The 12,645-nt window shown below is 38.4% G+C and overlaps 1 protein-coding gene across 1 annotated transcript; it reads right to left on the bottom strand.

Moving 5' to 3' along the window:
* Positions 1-6,662: 6,662 nt before the first annotated feature.
* On the bottom strand, positions 6,663-7,406 carry LOC114396917. Its single transcript, XM_028359081.1, has one exon. The coding sequence runs from the start codon at positions 7,404-7,406 to the stop codon at positions 6,663-6,665; it is 744 nt and encodes a 247-aa protein (XP_028214882.1).
* Positions 7,407-12,645: the final 5,239 nt, after the last annotated feature.

Genomic DNA, 12,645 nt, shown 5'->3' on the forward strand with positions numbered 1-12,645 from the left:
TATTTAGTCCATAATGTTTATTAATGTCACATGAGCCAAGTGGGAGAATGTAAGAATTAATGTCTCATGTGAGAGGCATGTGACTCATGTAGGGACTAATAAGTAAATAATTAACGATTAAGGGCTAAATTGTAATTGGACTTAATAGGAGAAGTTTCTAGAATTAACTGCTACTTGATGAGAGTAGTGGTTATAAAAGGGGTTTGATACCCACTAACGTAAAATAAGGTCCCCTTCCTGACCAGAAAGTGTTCTCTCTCACCCATAGTCATCACGAACGGAGAGAGGCAGAAAAGAAAGGCCTAAGGAAGTGAAATCTTATTTCTCTCCTCTTTCAAGGATATCAAAGTGCACTGGAGAGAAGTTCCTATGAAGAAAGATACAAGTCTTCCTATGGAGAAAGGTACACATCATTATCTATTGTTGTTTATTGATTGTTTGTGAGAACCATAGGTTTCAAGATCCTGTTGTTTCCTATCATTGATAGTCTAGGAAACCCCTTAATAATTTTTTACATGATATACATCATTGTTAGGAATCTAACATTTAGTAGAATAAGCTTAATGTGGTATTTAAACCAATTTTCTCATCTAATGAATTAGTCTGTTAGGTTAAGTTTTCCTCCCGTGGTTAAGTCCTAACTATTACCCTTGCAAGAAGTTTTGATTTTGCTTGCTGGCGCTATGGCCGGGTCTTTACTTCTAGTTTGATTTCTTTTTAGGACTTTTTGGGAGAGGATGGGGGTGCTTAGATTTTTCTTAGACCCCTTCAAAGAAAAAATAAAATAAAAAGAAATATCCCACTTATATAGGTTGGTGTAGAGGGTCTGTTTGCATGTCGTCATTGCTGTCTTCTTCATTTAATTTTTTGGTTTTGATTTTCATAAATGTAATGTTTTTAGTTTTGATTTCTATCATCATTTAGTAATAAGATTACATGCTTTAAATGCCACATCAGCAACCACGGGTATATAATTAGTAAATCACAATTTTAGTCCCTTAAAATGTGTAGCACTAACACATGTATTTGAAACCAACACCTTGATATTTTATGAATTACTAATTCCTACAGGACTACACCTTAGTCCAAAACTCCCCCCTCCCCCACCCTCCCTTCTCAAAGCAATTGTATTAATTTCATGTGATTTTATCTCTCTATTTCAGGAACAAAACAGAATTGAGCCAATAGTTTCAATTTCAATGACATGAGGCTAGAAAATTATAATGCTCCAACTCCTTGATCCCATTTTTAAATAAAATAAATCCTAGATCCCAAACTTGCGCCCGGGTTCTAATAAAATCTGTTAGTTCAAATTGAAAACAGTTTTACCTTGGATCAAAAGTCCTGAAAATGAATATTCAAAGAAAATATTAATTGGGACATGATAAGCAATAAACACAAATAATACATAAATATTTAGATATAAATATTAGGAGTTTAATGTTCATGCACTAACTGTGTAAAATAATTTTATACTGTCATCCAATCACAAATTACCATTTAAATTACTTTAAAATAAATATTTTAAAAGTTAACAAACTTATCATACATGATAGGTTATGATTAGATGACTGTAAAAAAAATTATACTATCAGTGCATAACCTTTTCTTCTATTAGTTTGATTGATAATACCAATATCACCATAATAATTTCTTGAAAGATAGAAACTTCAAACAGAGTCCTTCAAATTCCATTAACCAATCAATTATTACTAGGATCCTTGTGCAACACACACACACACACAAGGTAAATAAATAATCACATAAATTTAATCAAACTTGAACTTAAATTAGAAAAGACAACAAAGTTAAGTTGTGTGTGCAGGAAGCTACACACGAAAAGGAGCCACCCCTATAAAGGAACTAAGGCAACAAGAGTCTTTCTGAGAGCAAGAGTTCTAGCAATCCCTGGAGACCACACCACTGTTTCCCATACTTAGGCACTGACATAAAAAAATCCTTTAAATATAGATATGGTGCATTAAATATGAAGGGAAAAAATTGAATTCCAATGCTACCATATAATTCTAATTTAATTTACAAACCGTCACTATAATTTAAATATTTGGGTTAACAAAATCATTCACAACTTGGAATTAAGTCTAATGAATGAAACTCATGCTTGATTTGTAATGTTTAAATTTCTTGTGACTATTGACTAGATGAATGAAAATTTTTCAACAAAACAGAAATTACAAAAACTGGCAATCACCAATTAAATTGATAAATGCCATTTTGAACCAAAACCAGAGAAAAATGTAGTAGAGTAGTAATAGTTGTGCACCTGTATGGTGAGGCAGAGGCACACTAAATGAACCCCAAATACTTGGGGCAATATTTTATGATCAGGTGACAATTTTGGGGTTCATACCAAGGGAAAGTCCTAGTGAGAGTTGACAACTTATTGAGTTTTAGCAAACCTAGACTTGGAAACAATAAATGCTTATCATGATTGTCATCAACAGCCACCCTTGCACATTCTTCTTCACTTGTAGGTTTATGTTCAAATTTAACAATCTTCTTTAGTTGAAAGCAAGATTCTATGTATAGAAAATGCAATGAAGAACAATGAAAAGCAACAGAATTAGGGAATATGCATTTCAATTTGTTGCATAATGTGATTCTAATGTTGTGAATTTTTTGGAGACAAACAGGTTCAGAAAAAGCATATATCTTTTCATCTTGCCCTGCTTCCTCTGAATTGAAAGAAAATATTTCTTCCAATTCATTGCACTCCTGTACAGTTAGACTTTCCAACTCTGGCAGACTTCTAACAATGATCATGGAGAATAATTTTTTCAATTTGTTGCATCTTCCAATTTCAATTCTCTATAGTGTGGGGAAATAAACTTGTTGGGGAGCCATTGACATGTTTCTAAGTGGTTTTGCTTCTGAAGAAATTATATCCTCCAGTTCATTGCAGTCCTATACACCCAGGAGATTTAACTTTGGAAATCTTGATAAAATGATTGGCGAGAAAATGTTTTTCAATTTGCTGCATTTCCTTATCACAATATTTGTGAGCTAGGGAAATCTAACTTGATGAGAAGGATCCGATAGGTTTCTAAGTCGCTTTGCTTCCATTAAATATGGAGAAATTTTGGCCTCCAAATTGTTGCAATCGCCAACAAATAGGGTGTGCAAGTTTGGCAGTCTGGATACAATTTCTGCAAAGAAGATTGTTTTCAATTTGTTGCATCGCTCGACCCAAATACTTTCCAGCTTAGGGAAATATTTGTTTTGGGAAGAAGAAAATAACTTTTTATGTTTTTCTACTTCCCTTGAACCTAAATTAATTATTTTCTCACATTCATTGCAGTCCCGTACTTGTAGATTATGTAACTTGGGCAGGCTGGTAACAACTGTTGCGGAAAATACTATTTTTAGTTTGTTGCAATTTTCAATATGAATAGTTTCCAATTTGGGGAAACAAACTTGTTGGGAAGGTGCAGATAGATTTCTTTGTTTTCTTGCTTCCTCTGAATCTGGAGAAATTATTTCTTGCCATTCATCGCAATCATATATAAATACTACTACCAACTCTAGTAGGCTTGTAACAATGGTTGTGGAGAAGATTTTTTTTCAATTTGTCGCATTTTTTTATCACAATCCTCTGTAGCATAGGGAAACAACTTTGTTGGGAAGGATCATCTAGGTTTCTAAGTTGTCTTACTCCCATAGAATCTAAAGAAATTATTTCCTCTCATTCATTGCAGTCTGTCACAATCAGATGCTCCAACCTTGGCAGTCTAGTAACAATGGTTGCAGAGAAAATTGCTTTCAGTTTGGGGAAACAAACTTGTTGGAAAGGCACAAATTGGTTTCTAAGTTGTCTTGCTTCCTGTGAATCCCAGGAAATTATTTCATCCCATTCACTACAGTCCTTTACAAACAATTGCTCCAACATTGTCAGTCTTGTAACAATGGTTGAAGAGAAAATTTCTTTCAATCTGTTGCAACCTTCAATCTCAATCTTCCTCAGTCTAGGGAAACATATTTGATGAGAGGGAGCAGAAACATTTCTAAGTTCACTTGCTTCCTCTGAATCTAAGGAAATTATTTTCTCCCATTCATCGCAATCCTTTACAACCAATTGTTCCAACATTGGTAAGACTTTAACAATGAAAACGGAGAACATTCTCTTAAATTTGGAGCATCTTTCAATGCTAATACTTGCCAGTTTTGGAAAGTAAACTTGTTCAGAAGGAACAGATAAATTTTTAAGTTGTCCAGCCTCATCTGAATCCAAGGAAATTATTTCCTCCAATTCATTGTAGTCCTTTACAATCAATAGCTCCAACTCTAGTAGGCTTGTGACAATGGTTGTAGAGAAAATTGCTTTCAATTTGTTGCATTTTTCAACCTTAATCTTCTTCAATTTGGGGAAACAAACTTCTTGGGGAGAAGCGGATAGGTTTCTATTTTGTCTTGCTTCCGCTGAATCTAAAGAAACTATGCCCTCCCAGTCATTTCAGTTCTTTACAACTATTTGTTCCAACTCCAAAAGGCTTGTAAGACTGGTTGCAAAGAAGATTGTTTTCAACTTTTTGCAACTTTGAATCTCAATCCTTTGCAGTTTTGGGAAACTAATTTGTTTGGAATGTGAAGACATGGTTCAAACTTGTCTTGTTTCCTCTAAATCTAAAGAAATTATTTCCATCCACTTGTTGCCGTCCTTTACAATCAACTCAAGCAACTCAGGTAGGCTTGTAACGATTACCATGCTAAAGATATTTTTCAATGAGTTGCATCTTTCAATATGGATGGCTCTTACTTCAGGGAAATAGTCATGACTGTGAAGAAGATAAAGGTTTCAAAATTGTCCTGCTTGATCTGAATCTAGAAAAGTTATTTCCAGCCATTTGTCGCAGTTGTTTACAACTAGTTGCTGCAACTTTGGTAGGCTTGTAACAGTGGTAGCAGAGAAGATTCTTTTCAATTTGTTGCAGCTCTCAATGCTAATCTTTCCAAGTTTGGGTAAAAATTGCAGGAAAGGATCACTTACATTTCTATGCTTCTGTGCTTCCTCGGAATCTAAAGAAATTATTTCCTCCAAGTTGTTGCAATTGCATATGGACAACTCCATCAACTCTACTAGGCTTGAAACAATGGTTGCAAAAAAGATTGTTTTCAATTTGTTGCAACTTTTTATCTCAATCACACCCAATTTGGGAAAGGAAACTTGTTGAGATGGAAAAGATAGGTTTGGGAATAGTCTAGCTTTGTTTGAAGAAATAATTTCCACCAATTCATTGCAATCGTGTACAAAAAGCTCTCTAAACTCTGGGAGGCTTGAAATCATGCTTGGGAAGAAGATTTTTCTTGATTTGTTTGATCCTTTAATTAAGATCTTCCTTAGTTTGGGGAAAACTGATTCAAAAGGAGCATACAAGTATCTGAGTTGTCCTTCTTCCTTTGAATCCAAGCAAACTATTTCCTCCAATTCATTGCAGTCATAGGTACTTGTCAAGCCCTCTTGAACATCAATTGATTCAGAAGTTTTTAGTCTTAAAAATGCCAATTCCCAACTGGTACAAGTCTTCCCATTTAAAGTTCTTGCCACTGTCACAATGGCAACAAGCAGTCCTTTACATTTGTCAAAAACTCTCTTTGCTACCTCTCTTAATTCTTCTGGAGAAGCATCATCTATTTGTGCAAGTTGCTTGAACAATGTCCAACCTTCATATTCATTTAGCATAAAGAGCTCAATCATGCTTTTGCAATTCATTGAAATGCAAATTTCTTGGTTGCGCGTAGTGAGGAGGATGCAACATCTCTTGTGATTCTCATTTAATGGAATCCCTATAGCTTCCAAGTCCAGCTTCTCCCATACACCATCCAAGATTATGAGAATCTTCTCAGTCTTTTACCTGTGAGATAATCGTAATGCCCTGCCAAGTTCAGTCTCTTCCGCCAGTGAGAAAGTCAAGTGATCAGCAATTTGGCCTTGAATATCTCTCACTTTGGCATCTTGAGATACAATTGTCATAACCACCTTGTCAAAAAGCTTTGACTCCTCTACTTGTTTCCCCACCACTCTTGCTGAAGTGCTTTTACTTGAACCTCTCATGCCAACCACTCCAATCAAATTCCTCCTCTCATTTTGAATTGCCTTCAGTAACTCTTCATAAGTTGGCTTCCTAGAATCCAAGGCCACAAAGTCTTTGGGAAAGAAGTAATTCATGCTTGAGAGTTCAACGGGGTGCGAAAATGGCTTGAATTATTTGTTGTTGAGCAAATTCATTTGTTGTGCCATGCATATCACCTCTTTTGCTAGAGAATAATTAAATGTCATGCTCAAACAGCCTAGGCTTTCTTGCACCCTTTCTTCCAGCCTCTGCGCATCTTCGAGAACCTTCTCCACATCATTCAGCCACTCTTCAACTGGTTGCACAATCATCTCTGCATTTGTAGTGGCTTCTTTAGCATGTTCTTTCATATGCTCCAATGTCTTCTCTAACCCTCTCTTTGATTTTCGAAAATCAATAACAGTTTTGTTTTTTTTTTAATGGCCAAAATTATAATAATATATAATAGAAGATACATAGTACCAGAGGTACTACAAGAAGCCACAGGAGGTAGGATCTCCTGGGACGTAAAAGTTATTAAAATTATCCAACATCCCAACATAAACAATACAACCCAACCCAATAACACAAACACTACTTAAAAGCCAAAGCCATAGATGAGGACCATTGGTGAAAAGGAACAGTAAAATCCTTTTCCCACCCCCTCATCCAAGACCAAGAGAGGAAAATTGTATCATCCAACAGCTTCGAGATGACAAAAGGATGATTGTTGAAGATAATGTCATTTCTGAGCTTCCATATTGATGTTGTAGCTGCTATCCACCAAATTTTCCACCTTCTGTTAGTATCCTTCAATCCTGACATGGGAGAGTGCTGGAGGAAATTATCCATAGGCCTACAATGGAGCACTCTAGGTTCCTTAACCCATGAGTGAAATTCCCACCATAGAGGCATAACTTTATGACACAAGAAGAATAAGTGAGAGGCACATTCAGCTTTGTTTTGACAAAAGGGGCATAGATCATTTTCAATGGTAACATGCCTCCAAATTAAATTATCCTTAGTGGGTAATCTTTCCCATAGAAGTCTCCAAGCAAAAACTAGGGCTCTAGGAGGGATTTTGATGTTCCATAGGTGCTGGAAACCAAGAGACTGATCTTCATCAAGATGTTCAGCTTTGACATGAAGATAGGCAAAATTAGTAGAGAAAATTCCTTTAGGGTCAGCTCCCCACACCCAAGAGTCTTTCAAAGATGCAGATGGACTAATTGCAGCAGTTTGATCAATAAACTTTGAGGCTCTTCCCATTTCATTATCAAACAGATTGCGCCTCCAAGAAAAGCTCCATTCCCACCCAGATTCACAAAAGGATCCCATGCTTGCCACTGTCTGAAGTTTTTGAGATGAGACTTGATATAACTCAGGGAATTTATATTTTAGCCTTGTCCCTCCTTCCACCCAAGAGTCCTCCCAAAAAAGAATTTGATCACCCCTACCCAGCTTCCAAATTAACTGCTTTGAAGCATCTACCATACTGTTGTGATTAATTGTGGACCTCAAATCAGACCACTAGTATGAGAATTTCTGCCTTGTGGACCCCTCATGTAAGCCTCTCCATCCCCTGTACTTTGAAATTAAAATTCTATTCCACAGTTGATTTGGGTGCTGAAACATCATCCATTTCCATTTGATTAGGAGAGCTTTGTTGAAAGCTTTAATGTCTTTAACTCCCAATCCTCCCCTTTCTCTAGCAGCACACACTTGACTCCAAGCCACCCAAGCTATCTTCTTCCCTTCTTGGTTACCACCCCAAAGAAAATTTCTTTGAATGGTAGTGAGCTTGTTAATCACTCCTGAAGGGGCCCTGAAAAAAGACATGTAAAACAAGGGCAGAGCTGTTAAGACAACATTAGTTAGGGTGATTCTACCAGCCATTGATATACTTCTCTGCCTCCATTTGTTCAATCTAGCCTCGAATTTATTGATAATAGGTTCCCACACCACCTTCCTTCTCGGATTAACACCTATAAGCAGCCCTAGGTAGCAAAAAGGAAGTTGTAGTGGTCCACAGTTCAAGAAATCAGCAGCACATCTGATCCACTGTTCAGACTGACCAATTGCTCCGAGTTGGCTCTTAGCAAAATTGATTCTCAGGCCAGAAGCTATTTCAAAGCTTCTAAGAATAGCCTTGATAACACTAACATTCTCCATAGAAGCTTCCCCAAAGAAGATGGTGTCATCCGCAAACTGGAGAATATTCACTGGGACCTTGTTCTTCCCTACCATAAAGCTGTGAAATAAGTTTCTAGACACTGCTTCCCTCATCAATCCTGTTAACCCTTCAGCAACCAAGACAAATAATAAAGGGGCCAAGGGATCCCCTTGTCTCAATCCCCTTTGAGGCTTAAATTCTTCAGTTGGGCTTCCATTTACAAGGATGGATATTGAGGCTGATGTAAGGCATCCTTTAACCCTGCCAATCCACTTTTCATGGAACCCCATTCTTCTCATCATATAAAAGAGGAATTGCCAGGACACAGAGTCATAAGCTTTTTCAAAATCCACTTTAAACACCAAGCAAGGTTTCTTTAGCCTCCTAGCCTCCTCAACCACCTCACTAGCAATCAAGACTCCATGTAACAGCTGTCTGCCCTTAACAAATGCTGACTGTCTTTCATCAACAAGGTGATTCAGAACCTTACTTAGCCTATTAGATAGGATTTTAGCAATAATCTTGTATACACATCCTATAAGGGATATGGGTCTGAAGTGACTAATATGTTGAGGATCCCTAAGCTTAGGAATAAGAGCAATGAATGAAGAATTAAGGCCCTTAGGAAAAGCAGCACTCACATGAAATTCTGCTAAAAACCTTAAGAAATCAGGTTTCAGCTCATTCCAAAAATGCTTGATAAATCTAAAATTAAGCCCATCTGGCCCTGGGCTTTTGTCATTGCCACAGGCCCACACTGCAGAATATATCTCCTCCTCTTTAAATGGCTCAACCATCAAATCTCTCTAGATTGGATGCAGGACATTAAAAGCAACTCCATCTAAGTTGGGTCTGAGCATATGAGGTTCAGAAAATCTGCTCTGAAAATGATGCATTACCTCAGCCTTAATCATGTTAGGGTTTTCTACCCAAGAACCATCAATCAGCAGTCCCCTCACAGCATTTCTCCTTCTGCTGTAATTAATAATTTTGTGAAAATATGAAGTATTTCTGTCTCCCTCTTTAATCCACTTTCTTCTAGATTTCTGTCTTACAAAGGACTCATGGATAGTTTCCTTTTCCCAAAGATCAGCTTGAGTCTTCTTGACCTCTTGGATTTTCTGATCAGAAGGTTGTGCTGATAGTGAGTTCTCCAGATCATTTAGCTTTTGCTGAATCTGCTTGACTTTGTTACCCAAGTCTCCAAAGTTTTCTTTACTCCAGTTTTTCAATCTTTGCTTGAGGGTCTGAAGTTTGCATTTCAACACATATCCACCCCACCTTGTAGGTTGAGATTCAGACCAACAATCCCTCACCACCTTGTGATAATCTTTGTTCATTAACCAACCATCATACACCTTAAAAGGCTTAGGGCCCCAATCAATGCATTTAGATTGCATAATGATAGGACAGTGATCAGAATAATTTCTTTCAAGGATAAATTGAGAGCTATCAGGCCACTTAGATAACCATGCATCAGAGACCAGCACCCTATCTAGTTTGCTTTTATAGGATCCATTTGGCCTAAACCAGGTAAACAGCTTACCCACACAGGGGATATCATCAACCTCCATATCGTGTAGCCAATCATTGAATTCAGTTATCAGATTAGAATCTGAATTACTATGATTGTTACCCAATCTTTTAGAGGGATGTCTGATACAATTAAAATTCCCTACAAGACACCAACAATCCACTTGAGATTGAAGCTTCCTTGTACTCAAAGACTGCCATAACTGTCTTTTACCTTCTAAATCATAGGGAGCATAAATATTAGCCACAACCACTCTCTTCATCTCATCCATCCAAACCCCTTCCAACAGAATCAGACCCTTTTCTGATAGTCTGAAATCAACCTTAAATTTTTTATTATTCCAAATACATAACATCCCCCAGCAGTGTTCACAGCTGGATACCATTCCCAAGCAAAATTTGGGTGTCCCCACAAGGCTTGAGCAATTGCCTTATCAAGAGAATCCCTCTTAGTTTCTTGCAAACAAAGTAGATCCACCTTATGCTTCCCAACCAAATTCCTGATAGAGGCTCATTTAATACCTCTACCCAACCCTCTAATGTTATAGGATAGGATATTCATGTATGAGCTTTCATATTCCCCAACTCCATAGCTTTCTTTCTGTCCCTGGATTCCATATTAGCATAATGTTGAATGAATTCAGAGTGTTCTGTTTCAGCCTCCACGCCTATTCTTTTTCCAACATCCCATAGTTGTTGGGCCTCCTCCATCACCTCTGTGCTACATATAATCTTGCTTTTTAACCTGTTGTCTGCCTCAAGCTGGCTCGGGTTGTGGGTCTTGTCTCATTTGTCAGTAATGGCCTCCATGTCATCATCTTCTTCTTGTAAATGGAGTTGCTTTTCCACAGATTGCATGTTACGGGGTTTATTCAGGGGGTGTCTTTGTCTAACATAGACTTTAGAGTATTTATCTGGTGTCTCTTTAGGGTGTTGGGCTGCAGGACAATTTTTTTCTTATTGCACCTCTCAGACATCAGTAATGGGCCCAAGTTATGACTGGGCCCAACACCAGCACTAGACTGCTTGGGGTACAGGTCCGAATGGGGTTGAAGGCACCTTATTTCTCCCTCTGCTTCCCCATTATAATATATTTTAGAAGTCACTTTATCTCCTTCATTCAAATTATTTCCTTGTTGTTGACTGTTTTCTTTTCGAGCAACAGTCTGAGCCATTGTCACAGGTTGCCATTTTAGTGAAAACCTTCTCGTTATCCGTTGCTGCCCAGCTAGGTTCAAGGTCAACCTTTGCCAAATTAGGATCGTGAATCTCCTCATTGATACCTTCTACCTCATCACTATGGGTATCGTGATATTGGGTTTTACCCGTTGGACCGATTTCACGACAGTACCCATCAGTCTCTTCCCCTGACCACTGGTTATTGCGGAAACCCGGTTTGTTGGATAATTCCGGCGAGAAGGAGAAGTTAGTATCCTTATCGTCGTCGGCGCCGCCAATGTCTCCGCCGTCATCCGAAGTTATCTCCTCCGACCAGTCGTCGGAAAGCCCCATACTAGGATCCAAACCACCCTGTTGTTAGGCCAACACCCCGGCCTCCATTTCTCTAGAGAGTAGAAGAGTGAGTTGCCATTCTCTTTCTCCGTTTGGATGATGAGTTGGGCTTTTTCATCCGATACCCCAGAGAAGAGAATCATGTCATCTCCGAGAAATCTGGTACGAACATTGTACCCCAATTCCCAAGAAATACGATCTTCTAGAGTCTCCACTGCCATAACCTCCTTTAATTTCCCCACCCAAGCATCATTACACCAGAGTCCCCTACCTGCGTACGGGGTAAGCATTATAGATGGTATTACAGCTTCGTTGCTCCTCTTATGGCCTGAAAGCTTCCCCATAGTCGTCACTTCCACATACGATCTCCGATAGGGATCAGTGGGAGCATCGCAGAGTTTGGGAGACATGTTAATGAGGTTTCTTCCAATAATAGTGTTTTGTTGCATCCCTTCAGCCCTTGCTGTCCTCATGAACCTAGGTAAGTTGACAAACAGTTTATGCTCATTGATGAAGATATTGTCCAACTTCACCTCCAAACCTTTTGCGTCCGAGACTCCCTTGAAACGCACGAAACCATATCTTCTACCTTCCCTATTGTGCCTTTTCGCTATGTAAACTTCTCTCACATCACCCCATTTTTTAAAATGCTTCCACAACAACTCTTCATCAGCTTCGTCAGGAAAATGGGTGAAGTAGTATGATGTAATGTCATCCTTGTCCCTCCAGTTGATATGGTAACGTGTAGGTTTACCCCTTGCCACTAGGTGCTGCGTTTGATTGTCAGCCTTCAGGGTCTTCTTCAAACCTTTCGCGGTCTTTTTACTAATCACCTTAGTCCATACTCCTTCGTCATCACCAACATTGTCCCATCCATAGTTGTTGAAGTGCATCCCGACAATTGGTTTTTCCTTTCGATCCATGCTTCTCCACCTTCTTGTCCATCTACTGTTTGCTCTAGGAGAGGCTCTGCCTCTCAACCTATCTCCAAGGTCCTTACGATGAAGCTTATACTCTCTAGGATGGTGTTTTTCACTCTCCCTCGTTCTCACTCTCTCGCTTCCTCTCCCTCTCCCTCTGTCATGCTCTCTACGTCTCTCTCTTACTCTGTGTCTCCCTCTCTCTCTCTCTGTTACTCTCTCTCTCATCTTACTCAGGTGGCTAGTATAAACTCTCTCATCTAACTAGATAAAATGATGCCTATTCAATAACAGTTTTGTGGAAACAGAATAAATATCGAGCATGACCTATAATGAATCCACTGTGTGCTCTATTATTGTTGATGCCACAACCATACCTATTTCAGCCATTTTCTTGCAATCAAAAGGTTTCAAGATTTTATTTCAACATTGTGAATGT

Source organism: Glycine soja, chromosome 18 (assembly GCF_004193775.1).
Source record: "Glycine soja cultivar W05 chromosome 18, ASM419377v2, whole genome shotgun sequence".
NCBI classification, from domain to species: domain Eukaryota; kingdom Viridiplantae; phylum Streptophyta; class Magnoliopsida; order Fabales; family Fabaceae; genus Glycine; species Glycine soja.

What these genes read in the sequence shown, in the direction of transcription:
- LOC114396917 (XM_028359081.1), bottom strand. Translation starts at nt 7,406, where the DNA reads ATGGGATCCTTTTGTGAATCTGGGTGGGAATGGAGCTTTTCTTGGAGG.